Source organism: Macaca thibetana, chromosome 10, assembly GCF_024542745.1.
Source record: "Macaca thibetana thibetana isolate TM-01 chromosome 10, ASM2454274v1, whole genome shotgun sequence".
Classification (NCBI taxonomy): domain Eukaryota; kingdom Metazoa; phylum Chordata; class Mammalia; order Primates; family Cercopithecidae; genus Macaca; species Macaca thibetana.
In genome coordinates this window covers 5,260,857-5,279,157 of record NC_065587.1, presented here as the reverse complement: position 1 = coordinate 5,279,157, position 18,301 = coordinate 5,260,857, and the positions used below count along the sequence as shown (strand labels likewise).

The 18,301-nt window shown below is 49.5% G+C and overlaps 1 protein-coding gene across 2 annotated transcripts in view; it reads left to right on the top strand.

Moving 5' to 3' along the window:
- FBLN1 (fibulin 1) overlaps positions 1–18,301 on the top strand; it is a 97,916-nt gene that overhangs the window by 51,046 nt on the left and 28,569 nt on the right. The window contains exon 15 of one of the 2 annotated variants that reach the window (XM_050805853.1): positions 10,305–10,755. The exons of the other annotated variant lie outside the window; for it this stretch is intronic. Within the exon in view, the coding sequence (XP_050661810.1) occupies positions 10,305–10,659 (355 nt within the window). The 3' untranslated portion in view covers positions 10,660–10,755. Of the gene's footprint in view, positions 1–10,304; positions 10,756–18,301 lie in introns of those variants that run through there. 2 annotated transcript variants of the gene reach the window in all.

The window sequence follows — 18,301 nt, the reverse complement described above, 5'->3', positions numbered from 1 at the left end:
GGGCTGGTAACTGGAGCATGACCCAGGAAGCTGGGCCGCAAACCACAGGGCTCGGCCTTGTGGACAGGACCAAGCTGTTACAGTCCTCCCCATACAATTCCCTCCTGCCCGCAGGAGGAAGTGTGCAAAGCTGTCCCACAGCCTTTGATGGGGCCGGACACATCCTCTTTATCCCCTCAGTGGGGCTGGCCCCTGATGACCTGTGGTCTAGAAAGCTGGAGCAAAGCCGGGTGGCCTTGGTTGCCGCTTCTTGGGAATGGGACGTGAGTGAACAGCTGTGGGCCTGAGGGTGTAACACGGTGACGGTGGCGGAGATAGAGCCGTCGATGGCCCCCCTGCCTTGGCCAGTTCTGGGGCTTGTCTCCCGGACGACGAGCATGTGAAAGTCACGAAAATTCCGGCAGGGATGTCCACAAGCACCTGGGGTGGCCAGAACTGCTGTGCCTCCCAGGAGAAGGAGGGGGCCTAGACGGCCTTTTCTCTCTGGTACGTGGTGGCTTAGGATCATCTCCACAGAGCTTGGGGTGTTAGGGTCAAATATGTTGAACTGGCAAGTTGGAGCACATTGTTCTCTAACACATGACATGGCCCAGGAAGCGTGGCCTGCCGAGGGGACATGTCTGGAAACCAGGGCCTGCATGGCAGGCGGGGACGGGACGGGCTCGCCTGTGCCCAGCTCTGTAATAGATTCAGTGATGACAGCCCGTCCCTGACCTCGACACACTGGCTAAAAGGGATTTTTGGGCCGTTCCCAGTCTGACAGGCAGTTTGCCAGATAGTTATGTTTCTGGTGTTTTATTAAGTTCGAGTAGAGTGAAGTAGGATCATTGAAGCCAGGACTTAACCAGGAAAATCAAGGACGTGTTTATTTTTGTGCATTAGTCATTTGCTAAGCACATAGCAGGTGCCCCAGGCCCTGTTCTTGTCCAGAAGGAGCCAGCCCAGAAACTCCTAGTGTAGAGAAGGTTTTGGGGTACTCTGAGGAATGACTGTGTGGGGTTGGAGGGGGAGCCTCCAGGGAGGAGTGACCAGCTCGCTGTGTGTGATGACGGCGTGAGCTGCACCAGAACATCACGCACACCTCCCATTGCTTTCCTCCGGCGTGCTGGCTGAACGCTTCCCTGTGGCAAAACAAAACCCCACCCCTGATTAGTACCGGCCCTGCTGAGAGACGCAGGGAAGCTGAAATCCCACCAGGGCGACTCTAGCGCCACCTGCTGATCAGCCTCATCCAGGCTGGTCCCGAAGCTGCTGGGTTGTGTGCGCGTGCGCGCGTGTGTGTGTGTGCGCGTGCCTGTGCGTGTACACTGTGTGTGTAAAAGCTTTGAAGTAAGACAGGCTGACTTTGAAAGCCAAGCCTGCCCCTTACTACACACCATGGAGCCATGAGCAAGTTCTGCGTCCTCACTGGGCATCTGTCTTCCCGCCAGTAGAGCGGGAGGACGATGGGAGACAGTGGCAGGAGCGAGTACGGTTCACCTGCAACCGGAAGCACAGTTCACGGGTCCCATGCTCCTCCCCCAGTTCATGGACGCTTCGGTCGCAGCTCCTCAGAGGCCCCTCTGGGGAAGAGCTCTCAGATCACCTGGAGCACTCCTGTTTGGCCTGGACCTGGGCATCTCTGGGGCAGGCTGCCACCAGCAGCACCCGTGCCCACCTTCTTTCCTGCCTCTGCTTTGGGCCCCTCCCAGGCAGGACTCCCCCTTCAATGCCCCTGACTCCCAGGCCAGTCCTTTCTAAGAGCTTGGAATGGTCATTAGCCAAGTAAATGCAAGGCCTCCTGTCAGTCCCGACAAACCTGGAAAGAGGAGGTAAAAGGAGACAGTCTCAATAAATGCCTCAAGCAAGTCCAAGTAACCCAGCACGAGACACAGAAACTTAAAAAGCCAAAAGGGAGATGTGATGGAAAGCCAGGACGAGAGGATGATCCTGACTGCAGAATCCAGACACAGCCCAGATGGCGGGACTTCCTGGAGCACCTGGGCCAGGTCCTCTGGGGCTCTGCACCTGGGCCCTGCTTCTTAAGGCAGCCACCTTCAGAGTGTGATGGGCTAGGAGTTCAGGACACAGGAGACGACCCCTGTCCCATCTTGTGACAAGAAATTAGAACTTGTTACTATCCTGTAGCAGGAAGATAATACCTATCTTCATCCTGTCACAGGAAGTTAGAATCTGTAACAGGAAGTTGGAATCTGTGCTCATCCTATACAGGAAGTTAAGACCCGTCCCCGTCTCCACCGAAGGAAGTTAGGACCCATCCCCATCTCCACCCCAGGAGGTTGGAACTTGTCCCTGTCTCCATCACAGGAGGTTGGGACCCGTCTCTGTCTCTACCGCAAGAAGTTTGGACCTGTACTATTTAGAGTTCTCTAGAGGGACAGAACTAATGGAATATACGTATATATGTGTGTATATACGTATATTCCATTATATATATATACACACACATATATACACATTATATATATCCATATATATCCATATATATACACATATATATACACACACACATATATCTAATATATATATTAGATATATTATATATACATGTATATATATACGTGTGTATATGTATATGTATATGTATTATATGTGCATTAGTCATTTGCTAAGCACATAGCAGGTGCCCCAGGCCCTGTTCTTTGTCCAGAAGGAACCAGCCCAGAAACTCCTAGTGTGTGTGTGTATATATATAGTACATGTATATTCATATATACATATATATGTATATTCCATTATATATACAAAGGGGAGTTTATTAAGTACTAACTCACATGATCACAAGGTCCCACAATAGGCCATCTCCAGGCTGGGAGCAAGGAGAGCAGTCTGAGTCCTAAAAATGAAGAGAAATGAGTCTGATGTTTGAGGGCAGGAAGCATCCAGCACGGGAGAAAGATGTAGGCTGGGAGGCTAGGCCAGTCTCTCTTTTCACGTTTTTCTGCCTGCTTATGCTGTAGTCGTGCTGGTAGCTGATTAGTTGGTGCCCACCCAGATTAAGGATGAATCTGCCTTTCTCAGCCCACTGACTCAAATGTGAATCTTTTTTGGCAACACCCTCACAGAAACACCTAGGATCAATACTTTGTATCCTTCAATCCAATCAAGTTGACACTCAGTGTTAACCATCACAAGTCCACCCCTTGTCAACTTGAACCCATGCACATCTCCTGAGATCATATAAAATCTTCAAATAAAGACAATAATAAGGTCATAATTATGCCTAACATAACACAACTATCCTTCGTACAACCAGAAACTCACCAATCCCCAACCTAAATACTATTATATAAAGTTAACGATATTTAAATGCTGATGTGAATTCAGTAAATCTTATGTCACTTGATAAAGGAGAAAGGAAATAAAATGAAGACATTTTTGTTAGTACAAGTGTATACATGCACAAACATTTTTGTTTGTTTTTTGTTTGTTTGTTTGTTGAGACAGAGTCTCCCTCCGTTGCCTAGGCTAAAGTGTGGTGGTGTGATTTTGTCTCACTACAACCTCCGCCTCCCAAGTTCAAGTGATTCTCCCGCCTCAGCCTCCTGAGTAGCTGAGATTACAGGTGTGTGCCACCACACCCAGCTAATTTTTCTATTTTAAGTAGAGACGAGGTTTCATCATGTTGGTCAGGCTGGTCTCGAGCTCCTGACCTGAAGTGATCCGCCCACCTCGGCCTCCCAAAGTGCTGGGATCACAGGCATGAGCCACAGCGCCTGGCCATGCTTTTAACAAAAGAAGGAGGAAATACTCATGACAATTACAGCCCTCGTTTCTGCAACTGGTCACATGGGTCTTAGCTGGTATTGATGACTACCTTCTTCTACTACCCATTCTGTATTTCGTTGCCTTCAGCAAGCACCTTGGCATATCGCGGTTATTTTCCTGGTGGAGTGACCCAGACCTTCATTCCTAAAGGGTCTGGGTCATTTGTAGTCCTGCCTGGATTGGGCTATTGTAGTTTCCCATTGACCTTAATCACAGGGCATGGTAATACTAAGAGATGCCCTAATGGATCTCCTGTGTTCCTTGCATACTCTAACTTATCTTCATTGTGGAGTAGTAGACTGATTTCATCTTGATAGTCTGAGTCAGTCACCCCAGTTACACTGTAACTCCCTTCTTAACCTGTTGACTTAAAGGTAGGAGGAGCCCAAAGTGTCCAGGGGGCAATCTTAACTTCCAGTTTAATGGAATCATTGTTGTGTCTCCTAGTGGCAGCTAAGACCTCTGAAACTAAGACCTCTAGGCCAGCAGAACGTAATGTTGCAGGAATAGGAAGAAAAAATTTTGCTAGTGGATCACTAGGGGTGATGATGAGTGGTGCCACTTCCATTTCCACCCTTGGATTCCTGGACCTGTGAATCCTGGCTATGGAAGAAACAGTGTCATATATTGGATGCTGATTCAGAGCATACATGGCCTTCTGGAGAACTTTGCCCCAGCCCTGCAAAGTACTGTCACCTAGTTGGCATTGTAATTGTGACTTCAAAAGGCCATTCCACCGTTCTATCAATCTGCTGTTTCAAGACAATGGGCAACATGGTAAAACCAGTGAATTCTGTGAGCATGAGCCCACTGCCGTACCTCTTTAGCCGTAAAGTGAGTGCTTGCATTCCGTGAACCCACGGATGGTAGTCTTGGCAGAAGCATTGTGTGCAGGATAGGCAAACCCATATCCAGAGTAAATATGTATTCCAGTGAGGACAAACCTCTGCCCTTTCCATGATGGAAGAGGTCCAATAAAATCAACCTGCCACCAGGTAGCTGGCTGATCACCTCGAGGAATGGTGCCATATCGAGGGCTCAGTGTTGGTCTCTGTTGCTAGCAGATTGGGCCCTCAGCAGTGGCCATATCCAGGTCAGCCTTGGTGAGTGGAAGTCCATGTTGCTGAGCCCCATGCATAACCTCCATCCCTGCCACCATGGCCACTTCGTTCATGGGCCCACTGGGCAATGACAGGGGTGGCTGGGGAAAGAAGCTGAGTGGTGTCCACAGAATGAATCATCCTGTCCACTTGCTTATTAAAATCCTCCTCTGCTGAGCACTTTTAAGTGATATGGTGAGCACTCTCATGTGATACAAATATCTTCACAGTTTTTGACTCAAAAGAGGTCTATCCACATACCTCTTCCCCAAATTTCGTTGTCACCAATTTTCCAATCATGCTTCTTCCAAGTCTCTGACCATCCAGCCAAACCATTGGCCACAGCCCATGAATCAGTATATAATCGCACATGTGGTCATTTCTCCTTCCATGCAAAGTGCACAGCCAGGTGCGTTGCTTGAAGTTCTGCCCACTGGAAAGATTTCCCTTTGCCACTGTCCTTCAGGGATGTCCTAGAAAGGGGCTGTAGTGCTGCAGCTGTCCACTTTTGAGTGGTGCAAGCATATCGTGCAGAATCATCTGTGAACCAGGCCCTAGTCTTCCCTTCCTCTGTCAGCTGATCATTGGGAACTCTGCATGAGGCCATCTGTGCAGGATGGAGGACAGAAGGCAAGTTGGCAGGAGTGGAGACCATGGGCATTTGAGCCACTTCCTCATGTAACTTAACTTGTGCCTTCAAGACCTGCTCAAGCCCGATCACATATATACCACTTCCATTTGATGATGGAATGCTGCTGTGCATGACCAACTTTATGGCTAGATGGGTAGAAAGCACCCAGTTCATGATGGGCAGTTCAGGTCACATGGTGACTTGATGACCCAGAGTCAAACATTCAGTTTCCACCAAGGCCCAGTAACAGGCCAAGAGCTGTCTCTCGAAAGGAGAGTAGTTATCTGCAGAAGGTGACAGGGCCTTGCTCTGAAAGCCTAGAGACCTCCACTGTGATTCACCTATGGGGGCCTGCCAAAGGCTGCAGACAGCATCCTTGCCTGCCACTGACACCTCAAGCAACATTGGATCTGCTGGATCATATGGCCCAAGTGGCAGAGCAGCTTGCACAGCAGCCTGGACCTGTTGCAGAGCCTTCTCCTGTTCTGGACCCCACTCAAAACTGGCAGCCTTTCAGGTCACTTGATAAAGGGGCTGGAGTAATACTCAAATGAGGAATGTGTTGCCTCCAAAATCGAAATAGGCTCACTAGGCGTTGTGTCTTGGTTGTAGTGGGGGCCAAATGCAGCAACTTATCCTTCACCTTAGAAGGAATATCTCAACAGGCCCCAAACCACTGGACCCTTAGAAATTTTACTGAGGTAGAAGGTCCCTGAATTTTATTATCGGATTTATTTTTCATCCTCTGGCATGCCAGTGTCTCACCAGTAAGTCCAGTGTGTTTGCTACTTCTCACTCACTGGAACCAATCAGCATAATGCCACCAATTTTAATGGACCAGCGTGATATCTTGCAGAAGCAAAATGCGATCAAGGTCTCTCTGAATAAGATTATGACATGAATAAGATTATGACACAAAGCCAGAGAGTTGATAAACCCGTGAGGTACGACTGTGAAGGTATATTGCTGGTCTTGCCAGCTGAAGACAAATTGCTTCTGGTGGGCCTTGGAACAGGAATGGAGAAAAATGCATTTGCCAAGTCAGTGGCTGCATACCAGGTACCAAGAGATGTGGTAATTTGCTCAAGCAAGGAAACCACATCTGGTATAGCAGCTGCAATTGGAGTCACCACTTGGCTAAGCTTAACGATAATCCACTGCCATTCACCAAGATCCATCTGTCTTCTGCACAGGCCAAATGGGAGAGTTGAATGGGGATGTGGTGGGAGTCACAGCACCCCTGAGTCTTTCAAGTTTTTGATGGTGACACTAATCTCCTCAGTCCCTCCAGGGATGCGATATTGTTTTTGATTTATTGTTTTTCTAGGTAGAGGTAGCTCTCATGGCTTCTATTTGGCTTTTCCAACCATAAAAGCCCTCACCCTACCAGTCAGGGAGCCAGTGTGGGGGTTCTGCCAGCTGCTAAGTATGTCTGTGCCAATTTTGCATTCTGGCACTGGGGAAATGACCACAGGATGGGTCCAGGAACCCCCTGTAAGTCAGACCTGAGCTAAAACTCCATTAATTACCTGACCTCCTTAAGCCCCTATTTAACTGGAGGGCCACGATGACGTTTTGAGTCCTCTGGAATCAACGTCAGCTCAGAGACTATCTAGTATTCCCCTAAATGTCTGATCATTTCCCTTTCCCCAGTGCACAGTTACTCTGGTAAAAGGCCGGAGGTCTCTTTGGGGAAAGATGGGAGAAAGATTCACTGCATAAATTGTTGGTAATGTAGTGGGGTCCTTCCTCAAGGGGACCCGGCCTCCCCTTCATTTAAGGGGTTTTGGGTCTGTAAACTGGTTCAAGTCTGGAAATTGAGGGGCCATGATTCTCTGTTTTTATAATTCAAATTAGTCTTTTGTCCATGTGACCTAGAAGTTTTCTGCTTATACAAATCAAGTACGAATGCAGTAGGCTTCCTATCAATTTCACTTCTAGGAACACTGTGATTAATTAGCCAATGCCAGAGCTCTACATGAGTCAGACTATTCCAATTGCCGCTTTGCCTCTGCTGTCCATTACAGTAACTACACCCACCTTGCCTTTGACGGTTGAGTGCTACCACTTGGCCACTGCCACCTCAGGATCCAATTATTTCCATTGTATTTAAATTTTGTAGTTGAGTGACTGCGGTTCCCACTGTTAGATCTGACATACTAAGAAGAGCAATTACAGGACTCTTCAAAGATGCAGGTGCTGCCTTCACAAATCTATTTTGAAAGGCATTGGTCAAGGGTATATCTTCTGGACCCTCCCAGCTTGGATGAGTAGGTCTAAAGTGACTAATCCACTCCACCATCCCAATCTCCCTAAGTCTTTGGATCCCTTCCTCTACATTAAACCAAGGAAAGCCAGGCATTTCCAGCTCGCTCACAGTGGGCCATCTCTTCATCCATATTTCTGCTAAACAAGCAAATAAACTGTTAGAACCTTTTTAAACTCCCTGAGTTGCAACATTAAATGCAGAGTCCCTGCTTAGTGGGCCTAAGTCGGTAAATTCAGCCTGATCCAGTGCTATGTTCCTTCCACCATTCTCCAACACCCTTGCTATCCATTCTCATGCCCGTTCTCCAGATTTTTGTTTCTATAAATTAGAAAACTCAAGCAGTTCTTTTTGAGTGTAGCTCACTGCCTCATGGGTCACACTCTCAACCTCATCTCTAGCGGCCCGCCACAACTTTAGTCTAGTTATATGTCTAGAGGCAAACGGGGGTGTTAGGGGTGGCTCCTGAGGAGAATCAACATTATCTTCCCTGGCAACTGCCTCACAGGAGGCCATCACTGTTGCCTCAGGCAGCGGGGTTTATCTTCTAGGACAAAAGTGGAAAGGCTGATGGGTAGGGGAGGGGATGTTGCCACTACTGGGGATGGGGAAGCTGTTAAGCTATTTCTTCTGGCAAAAAAGGTTCATCAGAGTTTACAGACTCAGTGTCCCTAGCTTCATCTGGCTCCTCCGACACATCCCCATTCCAAGTTGCAGAGTTCCATTCTTTTCCAATCAGTGCCCTCACTCTAACAGTAGACACCTGGCGAGGCTGTGCATGCATCTTTCATTGCAGATCAGCCACTCGCATGATAAGAGCTGGTGTCTGTTTTCCCACAATTTCAGCTCTTCCTCTACGTGAGATAAGACTCTCACTCAGGGCAATCTTAGCAGATTTGAAGCTCAGTATCTGCTTCTGAAGCCGGGAGATAGAATCCCTGAGTTCATCATTTTCCTTCATCACTTTGTCCACTGAACTTAGGAGCAAACAACCAGCTTCATTAAGTTCCTTGGTTCTCCACATATGATCAAAAGTATTATGTATAGAGTCACTAAACTTGCCTCTCATGAGCGATGAATCAGGAGTTTCAAATGCATTTATTTTGCGTAACTTTCTAAACAGTTCATGCCAAGGACTATCAGTGTTCTCCATACTGTTAGAAGTAGAGTCCTTAGCATTTTTGGGTCTAATCGTTAACCAGCCAACTCCAGAAACCCCAAAACCAATGAAAGAACTCCATCTTTAATATTCTGTTCCTCTAGAACCACTCCTGGTACCCACATCTGTAGTAGTTAGGGTTCTCTAGAGGGATGGAACTAATGGAATTCGTATATATAAAGGGGAGTTTATTAAGCATTAACTCACATGATCACAAGGTCCCACAATAGACCATCTGAAGGCTGAGGAGCAAGGAGAGCCAGTCCGAGTCCCAAAACTGAAGAACTTGGAGTCTGATGTTCGAGGGCGGGAAGCATCCAGCACGGGAGAAAGATGTAGGCTGGGAGGCTAGGCCAGTCTCTCTTTTCACATTTTTCTGCCTGCTTGTGCCGTAGCTGTACTGGTAGCTGATTAGTTGGTGCCCACCCAGATTGAGGGTGGGTCTGCCTTTCCCAGCCCACTGACTCAAATGTAACTGTCTTTTGGCAACACCTTCACAGACACACCCAGGATCAATACTTTGTATCCTTCAATTCAATCAAGTTGACACTCCGTATTAACCATCACAGGACCCGTCTCCACTGCAGGAAGTTAGGACCCACCCCTGTCTCCACCCAGAAAGTTAGGACCTGTCTCTGTTTCTATTGCAGGAAGTTGGGATCTGTCCCCATTTCCAATCCAAGCCCTGAACTGGCCCTATGGACCCAGAGGTACTGGCCTGGAACACAAGGGCTTAGTGACAGGAAACTGGGAGCCGACCTCACTGGCTGAGCATAGATATGGCTCCCTCACTCACTTTGTGACCTTGGGAAGTGGGAAGGCCACATTCTGTCTGAGCCTCAGTGTCTTCATGTGAAAAATGTCACCGAAGCCACTGTCATGGTGTAGTGGCAGTGATCACACTAGAGAGTATGTGGTGAGGAAAAGCTGAGCACTTGGTAAACGGCAGCAGCTCTGTTTGCTAGTGGCAGAGATAGTCATTTCACGGGTCACCTCCGAGACCCACCCAAGATCCCTGTGTAGCCCTGGCCACTGCCTGGGTGAGGGCCTGGGAAGGGCAAAGGTGTGCCTGTGGAGTGCCCGTGGGGTGGGGCTCTGCCAGTGAGGAGGGGACGCACCTCACTCCGGGCACAGCCCTTGGTCTCCCAGCCACCCAGTGCCCCAGACGGTGTTGGAAGAGGCTAGTGCCTGAATCAGCAGCCTGGAGGTCCACAGCGCCTCCCGCAGGTGAGTGAGGGGCGCCCTTCGTGTTGGCTGAATCAGCCAGAGGGGCGGCGGGAGGCCCCGCCTGCCAGCCCCGCATCCCTGCGCTCTGCCGTTTCTCCGCTTGCTGGACCGGCCCTAACCCTCTTCTTGTCTCTCTGCCCACTTTTCTTGCAGCCGCTGTGAGCGCTTGCCTTGCCATGAGAATCGGGAGTGCTCCAAGCTGCCTCTGAGAATAACCTACTACCACCTCTCTTTCCCCACCAACATCCAAGCGCCCGCGGTGGTTTTCCGCATGGGCCCCTCCAGTGCTGTCCCCGGGGACAGCATGCAGCTGGCCATCACCGGCGGCAATGAGGAGGGCTTTTTCACCACCCGGAAGGTGAGCCCCCACAGCGGGGTGGTGGCCCTCACCAAGCCTGTCCCCGAGCCCAGGGACTTGCTCCTGACCGTCAAGATGGATCTCTATCGCCACGGCACCGTCAGCTCCTTTGTGGCCAAGCTTTTCATCTTTGTGTCTGCAGAGCTCTGAGCACTCGCTTCGCGTCGCGGGGTCTCCCTCCTGTTGCTTTCCTAACCCTGCCCTCCGGGGCGTTAATAAAGTCTTAGCAAGCGTCCCACACAGTGAGCCTCGCGTGCCTTGGTTTTATTTGGCATGGTTGGGAGTCTGTGCCGCTTGTTACCTGGGGGTGAGCTGGGCACTGGCCGCCGCCTGGTACCCCCGAGGGGAGTGCTCCCCATTAGCGGGTGTGTACTCGGGGGTCCCTGTTCACAGAGCCCACTGTCTGTACTGACAGGGAGGCCGGGCCGGGCACATCATTTCACATGTGTTAACTCATCTTCATTTGTGTTGAACCCAAAGAATAAAGGTGGTGGTGGAGAAGGGCCCTCAGATTGCTGAGCACAGTCCCCTCTCATTTTACAGATGTGGAAACTGAGGCCCAGAGAGAAGGGGAAGGGTTGGCCAAGGCTGCTTGACCTGCTGTGGCCACGCTAGGTCGAGGAAGCGGGTCTGCTGGCCCCTGCCCGATTCTCTGCTGTATCCCCGGAGGTGAGCGTTTCACTGAGACAAGAAAGCTCTCTCCTGAGATTCAAGCCTCGTGTTCTGTTTGTCTTGATCAGAAGCCCAAATCTGCAGTGCAGAAACACGGAATGCGGTTGTGGCTTCTAGGATGCAGCTCTTGCCTCGGTGAAGTTGTTTGCGCCCACTGAGAATGCTGGCCCTGTGCCGGGGGAGGCAAAGGACCACACAATACGTGTGGTGCTCACAGGACCCTCCAAAGGCCCTTACACCAGTCCTACCAGGCAAGTGGCCGTCCTCATGGAGACTCAGAGAGGGCAAGTGATTTGCCCAAGATTACACAGCTGGTATCCGAGCCCTGGTTTACTGACTCCACAGATCTGGCTGTTGCATTCTGCCACAGTACCTCCACTGAGGGCCTTAACCAACCCTTCCTCCCTCCGTCTCCTCCATCATGGTCCAGCCAAGCCAGTTACCTCTCCGCCTCTGCTGCTCCCAGCGTCCATTCACCTCCCCTACAGCTCATTCTTTGCTTTGCAGCTGGAATGATCTTTTAGCCTCTGCCTAAAACCATTCCTGGCTTCCTTACCATTTGGGTTAAGGCCTCCAGATCCTTAAGATGTCTGAAGGCCGTGCCTAATTTAGTCCTTGCATGCAATCTCCAGCCTGGTCTTAACTTGTTCTGTCCTTGCCCACGTCCCTTGAGCCGTGCTGCAAGCTCTGCTGCCTCGGGCTCCTGGCCCGTGCTTTGCACCCTTGGCCTGAATGTTGCTTAAGCTCATGTGCCTTCCTCAGAGAGGCCTTCGCTGCCACCCTGGCTTCTGTTTTCTCTGTCCGTCGTTCTCATGACCCCTTTCTTTCGTGGTGCTTGTGACAGGCTGCGGTTCCTGTTGACTTGCGTTTCACGTTTGTCTTCCCCACCTTCCAGAAGGCCCTGTGAAGGCAGGGACCAGGTCTGTCTCATTCAGTGCGGTGTTCCCAGCTCCTTGCAAAACATCTGACGTGCCGAAGGTGCTCTGTCAATGTCTGTCCAGGGAACAGATGACTCTGCCAGCCCTGGCTTATGTCACTAGCATTTCTGTGGCTGTGACACTGTGCTTACACCGTCTCCAGGCAGAAATCCAAGCGGGGAAGGCAGACACCCCAGCGGGGTCAAGTAAAGAGGACCGCAGCGTTCTTCTATGGAAGCAGGGATTGGGGGATGCCCACCTTGATGCCTAGTGAGGAAGATGGACCGGGACAGACAGATAGCCCCACACCTTGTGCTGAGGCAGCTGTGATTGTGCCATGGGAGCACAAGCCCTTTTCCCCGTGGCCCTCGCCACTTTGTCTCCCGGCCCTCTCTCTGATCATGCCTGGTCTGCACCAGCCTCGAGTCTCCCATATTCTAGTACGCATTCTCCAAGATGCAGTCCAGGAGCCTCTCTGAAGGACCAGTCTGGTTACAATGGTCTGATCTTCCTTAGAACCTTCCGTGGTTGTCTTTTCCTAGCAGATGAAGCATAGCCTCCTTGGAATGGCATTGGAGGCCTGGCCTGATCTGGCCTCTGCCCACCCTTTGAGCTGCACCTGCCCCGCTCCAGCTCATCCATGTGCTTGTGCCCTGGCCCCACGGGGGGGTTTGCGCTTCCCTGAATCTGCCTTCTTGTGGCTTCAGCATGTGCCATGCTGTTCTCCTGAAGACTGCCATTCTCCTTGCAGACTCGGCTCGGGGACTGCCATTCTCCTTGCAGACTTGGCTCGGAAGTGACCTCCTCAATGCAGTTAGCCTGAGCTCCCCTGGCCCCGGGCTCCTCCGTCAGAGCATTTACCCCATTGTGTTGTGGCTGTTTCTTAACATCCCCTCTAGACGGGCTCTTTGAAGGCGGGGATTGTGTCTGATTAATTTCTGTATTCTTTGCAACTTTGCAGTGTTTGGCCTGAAGAAGGAGCTCAGTAAACATCTGAATAAACGTGGGTGGATGGATGGATGGACAGACCGATGGATGGATGGATGGGTGGATGGATGGATGGATGGATGGACAGACCGATGGATGGATGGATGGATGGATGGATGGATGGATGGATGGATGGATGGATGGATGGGGATGGATGGATGGATGGATGGATGGATGGATGGATGGATGGATGGATGGATGGATGGATGGACAGACCGATGGATGGATGGATGGATGGATGGATGGATGGATGGGTGGGTGGGTGGGTGGATGGATGGATGGATGGATGGATAGCATTTTTAAGGCTTAGTTCAAATATCTTCTCCTCGGCCAGGTGCAGTGGCTCACGCCTGTAATCCCAGCACTTTGGGAGGCCGAGGCGGGCAGATCACCTGAGGTCAGGAGTTTGAGACCAGCCTGGCCAACATGGAGAAACCCCGTCTCTACTAAAAATACAAAAATTAGCTGGGTATGGTGGCGAGTGCCTGTAATCCCAGCTACTCGGGAGGCTGAGGCAGGAGAGTCGCTTGAGCCCAGGAGGCAGAGATTGCAGTGAGCCGAGATTGGACTGTTGCACACCAGCCTGGGCAACAAGAGTGAGACTCTGTCTCAAAAATAAATAAATAAATAAAAATGGTCTCCTCTGTTTAGCCAGCAAGCCACAGCAGGGGTTCTTGTCCTATTCAGTCATCCATTTGTCATGGGCCGGATCACTCAGGCCGGAAGGAACACCTTTGCCTTCATGTGCGTGGGAATGTGAAGAGGTGAGGGGAACCTCTCAGGAGCTTTGGAGGCCACCCAGTGACCCTCCACAGCTTCCTGTGGCTCCTCCCTTCCAGAAGCTCCTTTGCAACATTCCCACTGAGGGGCTCTCCTGTGTGGGTGGAACTCCCTGCCTCCTGAGGGGTCCTGTTGCATTTTGGGACCCCACCGAGGTTTGTGTGTGTGCCTGAGCGCACCGTGGGAGTGACCGCTGAATGGCCTGAGTCCTCACCCCTGTCCCGCAGCTCCTTGGGGCTCCTTAGCCATGTTCCCAGCTCATGCTGCTGAGAGAGGACACCGTGCAGGAAAAGCAAAATAAGAGCAGGAGGTTGAATTTCCGTCTTGCCATTTGCTAGTTCTGTGACCCTGGATACATCGGTCAGCCTTTCAGAGCCTCAAGGCCCACCTCATGGTTGATTTTGAAGATGGCCTGAAATAATCCAGCAGGCAGCGCCTGATACAGAGTAGGCACTCCGTAAGTGTGAATGTGGGTTTCTTCATTCATTGGAAGGCAACTGGGTGCTCGTGTAGCTCTTCACTGAAACGGGGATGAAGATTCAGAGGGTTTGGAGGGATCCAAGGTCACATGTGGAACTGACATCACTTTTGATTCCTAGACCTGTGCTTTCCTGGCTGTGTCACTAGTAAATCAAGCTCCTGAGGAGAAAAGACAGTAATAAGAGTGATTTTAGTTGTAATGATAATAATAACAACTCCAACAGCTATAGTGCTGACCATGAGACAGGTGCTGTTCCAAGCACGTAATTCGTTTATTCCTCACAGCAGCCTAGGGAGGCAAGCACTGTTAATATCCCCATTCCACAGGGAGGACAGGGAGGCACAGAAAGGTGAAGGAACTTGCCCAAAGTTCCACGGCTGGTATCCAGTGGGGCTGGGATTCGAACACAGGCAACCTGGGCTGGGATCTGTGCTCTGAACCCCTGTCCTGCACTGTAGCAAATGCTGGGGAGAGGCAGCATCCCTGGAATGAATGAGACTGTTGCTCTAGCCCCATCTCACAGAGCCCGCTCTGCCATTCCCAAACCCAGAACAGGATATCTTACTAGCTAGAGGAGGCAGTGTGGTAAGGAGGAAAGGGCTGTGAGGCTGCAATGAAATAAGATATGCAAAATGGGCCAGGCGCAGTGGCTCATGCCTGTAATCCCAGCACTTTGGGAGGCCAAGACAGGCAGATCACTGAAGGTTGGGAGTTTGAGACCAGCCTGGTGAACATGATGAAACCCTGTCTTTACTAAAAATACGAAAATTAGCCAGGCATGGTGGCACACACCTGTAATCTCAGGTACTCAGGAGGCTGAGGCAGAAGAATTGCTTGAACCTGGGACACGGAGATTCCAGTAAGCCGAGATTGTGCCACCACACTCCAGCCTAGGCGATAGAGCGAGACTTCATCTCAAAAAAAAAGATATGCAAAACGTGTAGCATAGAGACTCTGGAAAGATGCTGATGCATTATTTCTGAAGTTCTCTGGATCCCAACCAAAAAACGCCCAGACAACTAGATAGGAAAATAAACCTCCATGGAAAATATGTACAACTAAACAAGGTTTACTGTTCAGGCCCACCTGCATGACTTTGGCATCTGTGCAGGAAAAAACAGTGGCAGAACCCCAAAATAATCAACAGGTATCCTCAGACAGTGCACTAGGCGCTTTGAGGGAACAGCAGCTGAAACTGGGGGGCGTTTTGCTCACTCCAGGGGCCAGAGTGTGCACAGAGCCAGTGGGAGGGAGGGAGGGGCTGGCGCAGGCTCACTCTTGGAAGCTTTTGAATGTTTGCCACCACAGCTCCCCCTAAGGTCGAGGGAGAGACTGCTGGAAATGGAACAGAAATTGTGTAGGAAAGAGACCATTGTGGGAAGAGAAGGGCCAGGTAAATGTGGAAGAATGTCAGGAGGTGAGCTCTGCAAAGTCAGGAAGATAACTGTGAATGAAACTCTCTCCCAAATTCCAGGGAAACTAATTTCCTCTAAAGAGGATCAACCCAAAAGCATCAAGTTCAAATTCCATGGATGAGTTTCTATAACAAAGTACCATAGACTGGGTGGCTTAAAATAATAGAAATGTATCATTTTGTGGTTCTGGAGGCCAGAAGTCCAAAATCAAGATGTCAGCAGGGCTGCACTTCCTCTGAAACCACCGGGGGAATGCCTCTTCTGGTGAGGAGTGCTCCTTCTGTAGGGGAGTGCTCCTTCTGTAGGGGAGTGCTCCTTCTGTAGGGGAATGCCTCTTCTGTAGGAGAGTGCTCCTGTAGGAGCATGACTTGTCCCAGCTCCTGGAGGTTTTTTGGTAATCATTGGTGTTCCTTGGCTTGCAGCCACATTGCTGCAATCTCTGCGTTTGTCATCACATGATCTTGTGTGTCTTTGTCATCACATAGCCCTCTTCTTATAAGGATATCGGTCATCTTGGATCAGGGGCCCACCCTACTCCAGTGTGACCTCATCTTAACTAATTATATCTTCAATGACTAGTTCCCAAGAAGGTTACATTCTGAGGTACTGGGGATGGAACTTTGCCATCTTTCTTGGAAGGACATAATGCAAACCATGACACCAGTGCAAAGTGTTAGGGGCTGAATTGTGTCCCCCCCAAATTCATATGTTGAATTCCTAATCCCTAATACCTCTAAAGTCCCTATCTCCAAATGTGGTCACGTTCAACAAGGTAATTAAGGTAAAAGTGAGATCATATGAATGGGCCCTAATCCAGTACAACAAGAGTTCTTATAAGAAGAGATTAGGGGCCGGATGTGGTGGCTCACACCTGTAATCTCAGCACTTCGGGAGGCCGAGCTGGGTGGATCACAAAGTCGAGAGTTCGAGAGCAGTCTGGCCCACATGGTGAAACCGCCTCTCTACTAAGAATACAAAAATTAGCTGAGCATGGTGGCAGGTGCCTGTAATCCCAGCTACTCGGGAGGCTGAGGCAGCAGAATCGCTTGAACCTGGGAGGCGGAGGTTGCAGTGAGCTGAGATCATGCCACTGCACTCCAGCTTGGGTGACAGGGCAAGACTCTGTCTCAAAAAAAAAAAAAAAAAGAGAAGAAGAAGAAGAAGAGATTAGAACACAGTCATGCACAGAGGGAAGACCATGTGAGGAGGACACAGTAAGAAGTCAGACTTCTACAAACCAAGGAGAGAGGCCTCAGAAGGAACCAAACCTGCCAACACCTTGATCTTGGACTTTCAGCCTCCAGAACCATGAGACAATCCATTTCTGTTGGTTAAGCCACACAGTCTGTTGTATAGCAAACAAATGCACAGCTATTATAAGCAAAAAAGAGAATAAGAGACAGAATGATATCCCTCTGGGTAATGAAAGTACACCAGAAAGACATGCCCAGACTAAATGAAAATTCTAATATTCTATCTTGAAAGAAACCAAAAGTGTTAAGAAAATAAACAAAACATAGAAGAAAAATGGGGCCGGGTGCGGTGGCTCACACCTGTAATCCTGGCACTTTGGGAGGCTGAGGCAGGTGGATCACCTGAGGTCAGGCGTTCGAGACCACCCTGGCCAACACGGTGAAACCCTGTCTCTACTAAAAATACAAAAATTAGTCAGGCATGGTTTGGCAGGTGCCTGTAATCCCAGCTACTCAGGAGGCTGAGGCAGGAGAATCACTTGAACCCGGGAGGCGGAGGTTGCAGTGAGCCAAGATTATGCCACTGTCCTCCGGCCTGGGTGACAGAGCAAGACTCTGTCTCAAAAAAAAAGAAAAAAAAAAAAGAAAAATTGAGTCAGAATTAGAAGAAAACTGAGAAATAAAGTAATAGACCAAAGGAACAAAAAGTTAAACATTTTAGGTGTAAATACTAAACTAGACGGAACACAAAAGTGAATAAACAGATAAATATAAGTTGAAAAGGCCAAAATTTTTAGAAATCAAGGGAGAAATAACAAGAGATGAAAAGCTTGAAGAAAAAGTAACAAATATTCAAAATCTATAAGAAGATCTGACATTTAGATAATAGGACTCCCTGCAGAAGAAGCTGAATCCATGGGGGAAAGTACTGTAAATGATCTCAAAGAAATTTCCCATAAATTAAAAAAGAGATTTGAAATTTCACATTGAGAAAACATATAGCACACCTGAGAATATCGACAAGAACAACCAACACCAAGACACATTCTTGTGTAATTATTGTACTTTAAAGAAAAGGAGGAAGGCCAGGTGTGGTGGTTCAAGCCTGTAATCACAACACTTTAGGGGCCAAGGTGGGCAGATCACAAGGTCAGGAGTTCGAAACCAGCTTGACCAACATGGTGAAAACCAGTATCTAGTAAAAATACAAAAAATTAGCATGGTGGTGCACATCTGTAATCTCAGCTGCTCAGGAGGCTGAGGCAGGAGAATTGCTTAAACCTGGGAGGCAGAGGTTGCAGGGAGCCGAGATCACGCCACTGCATTCCAACCTGGGCAACAAGAGTC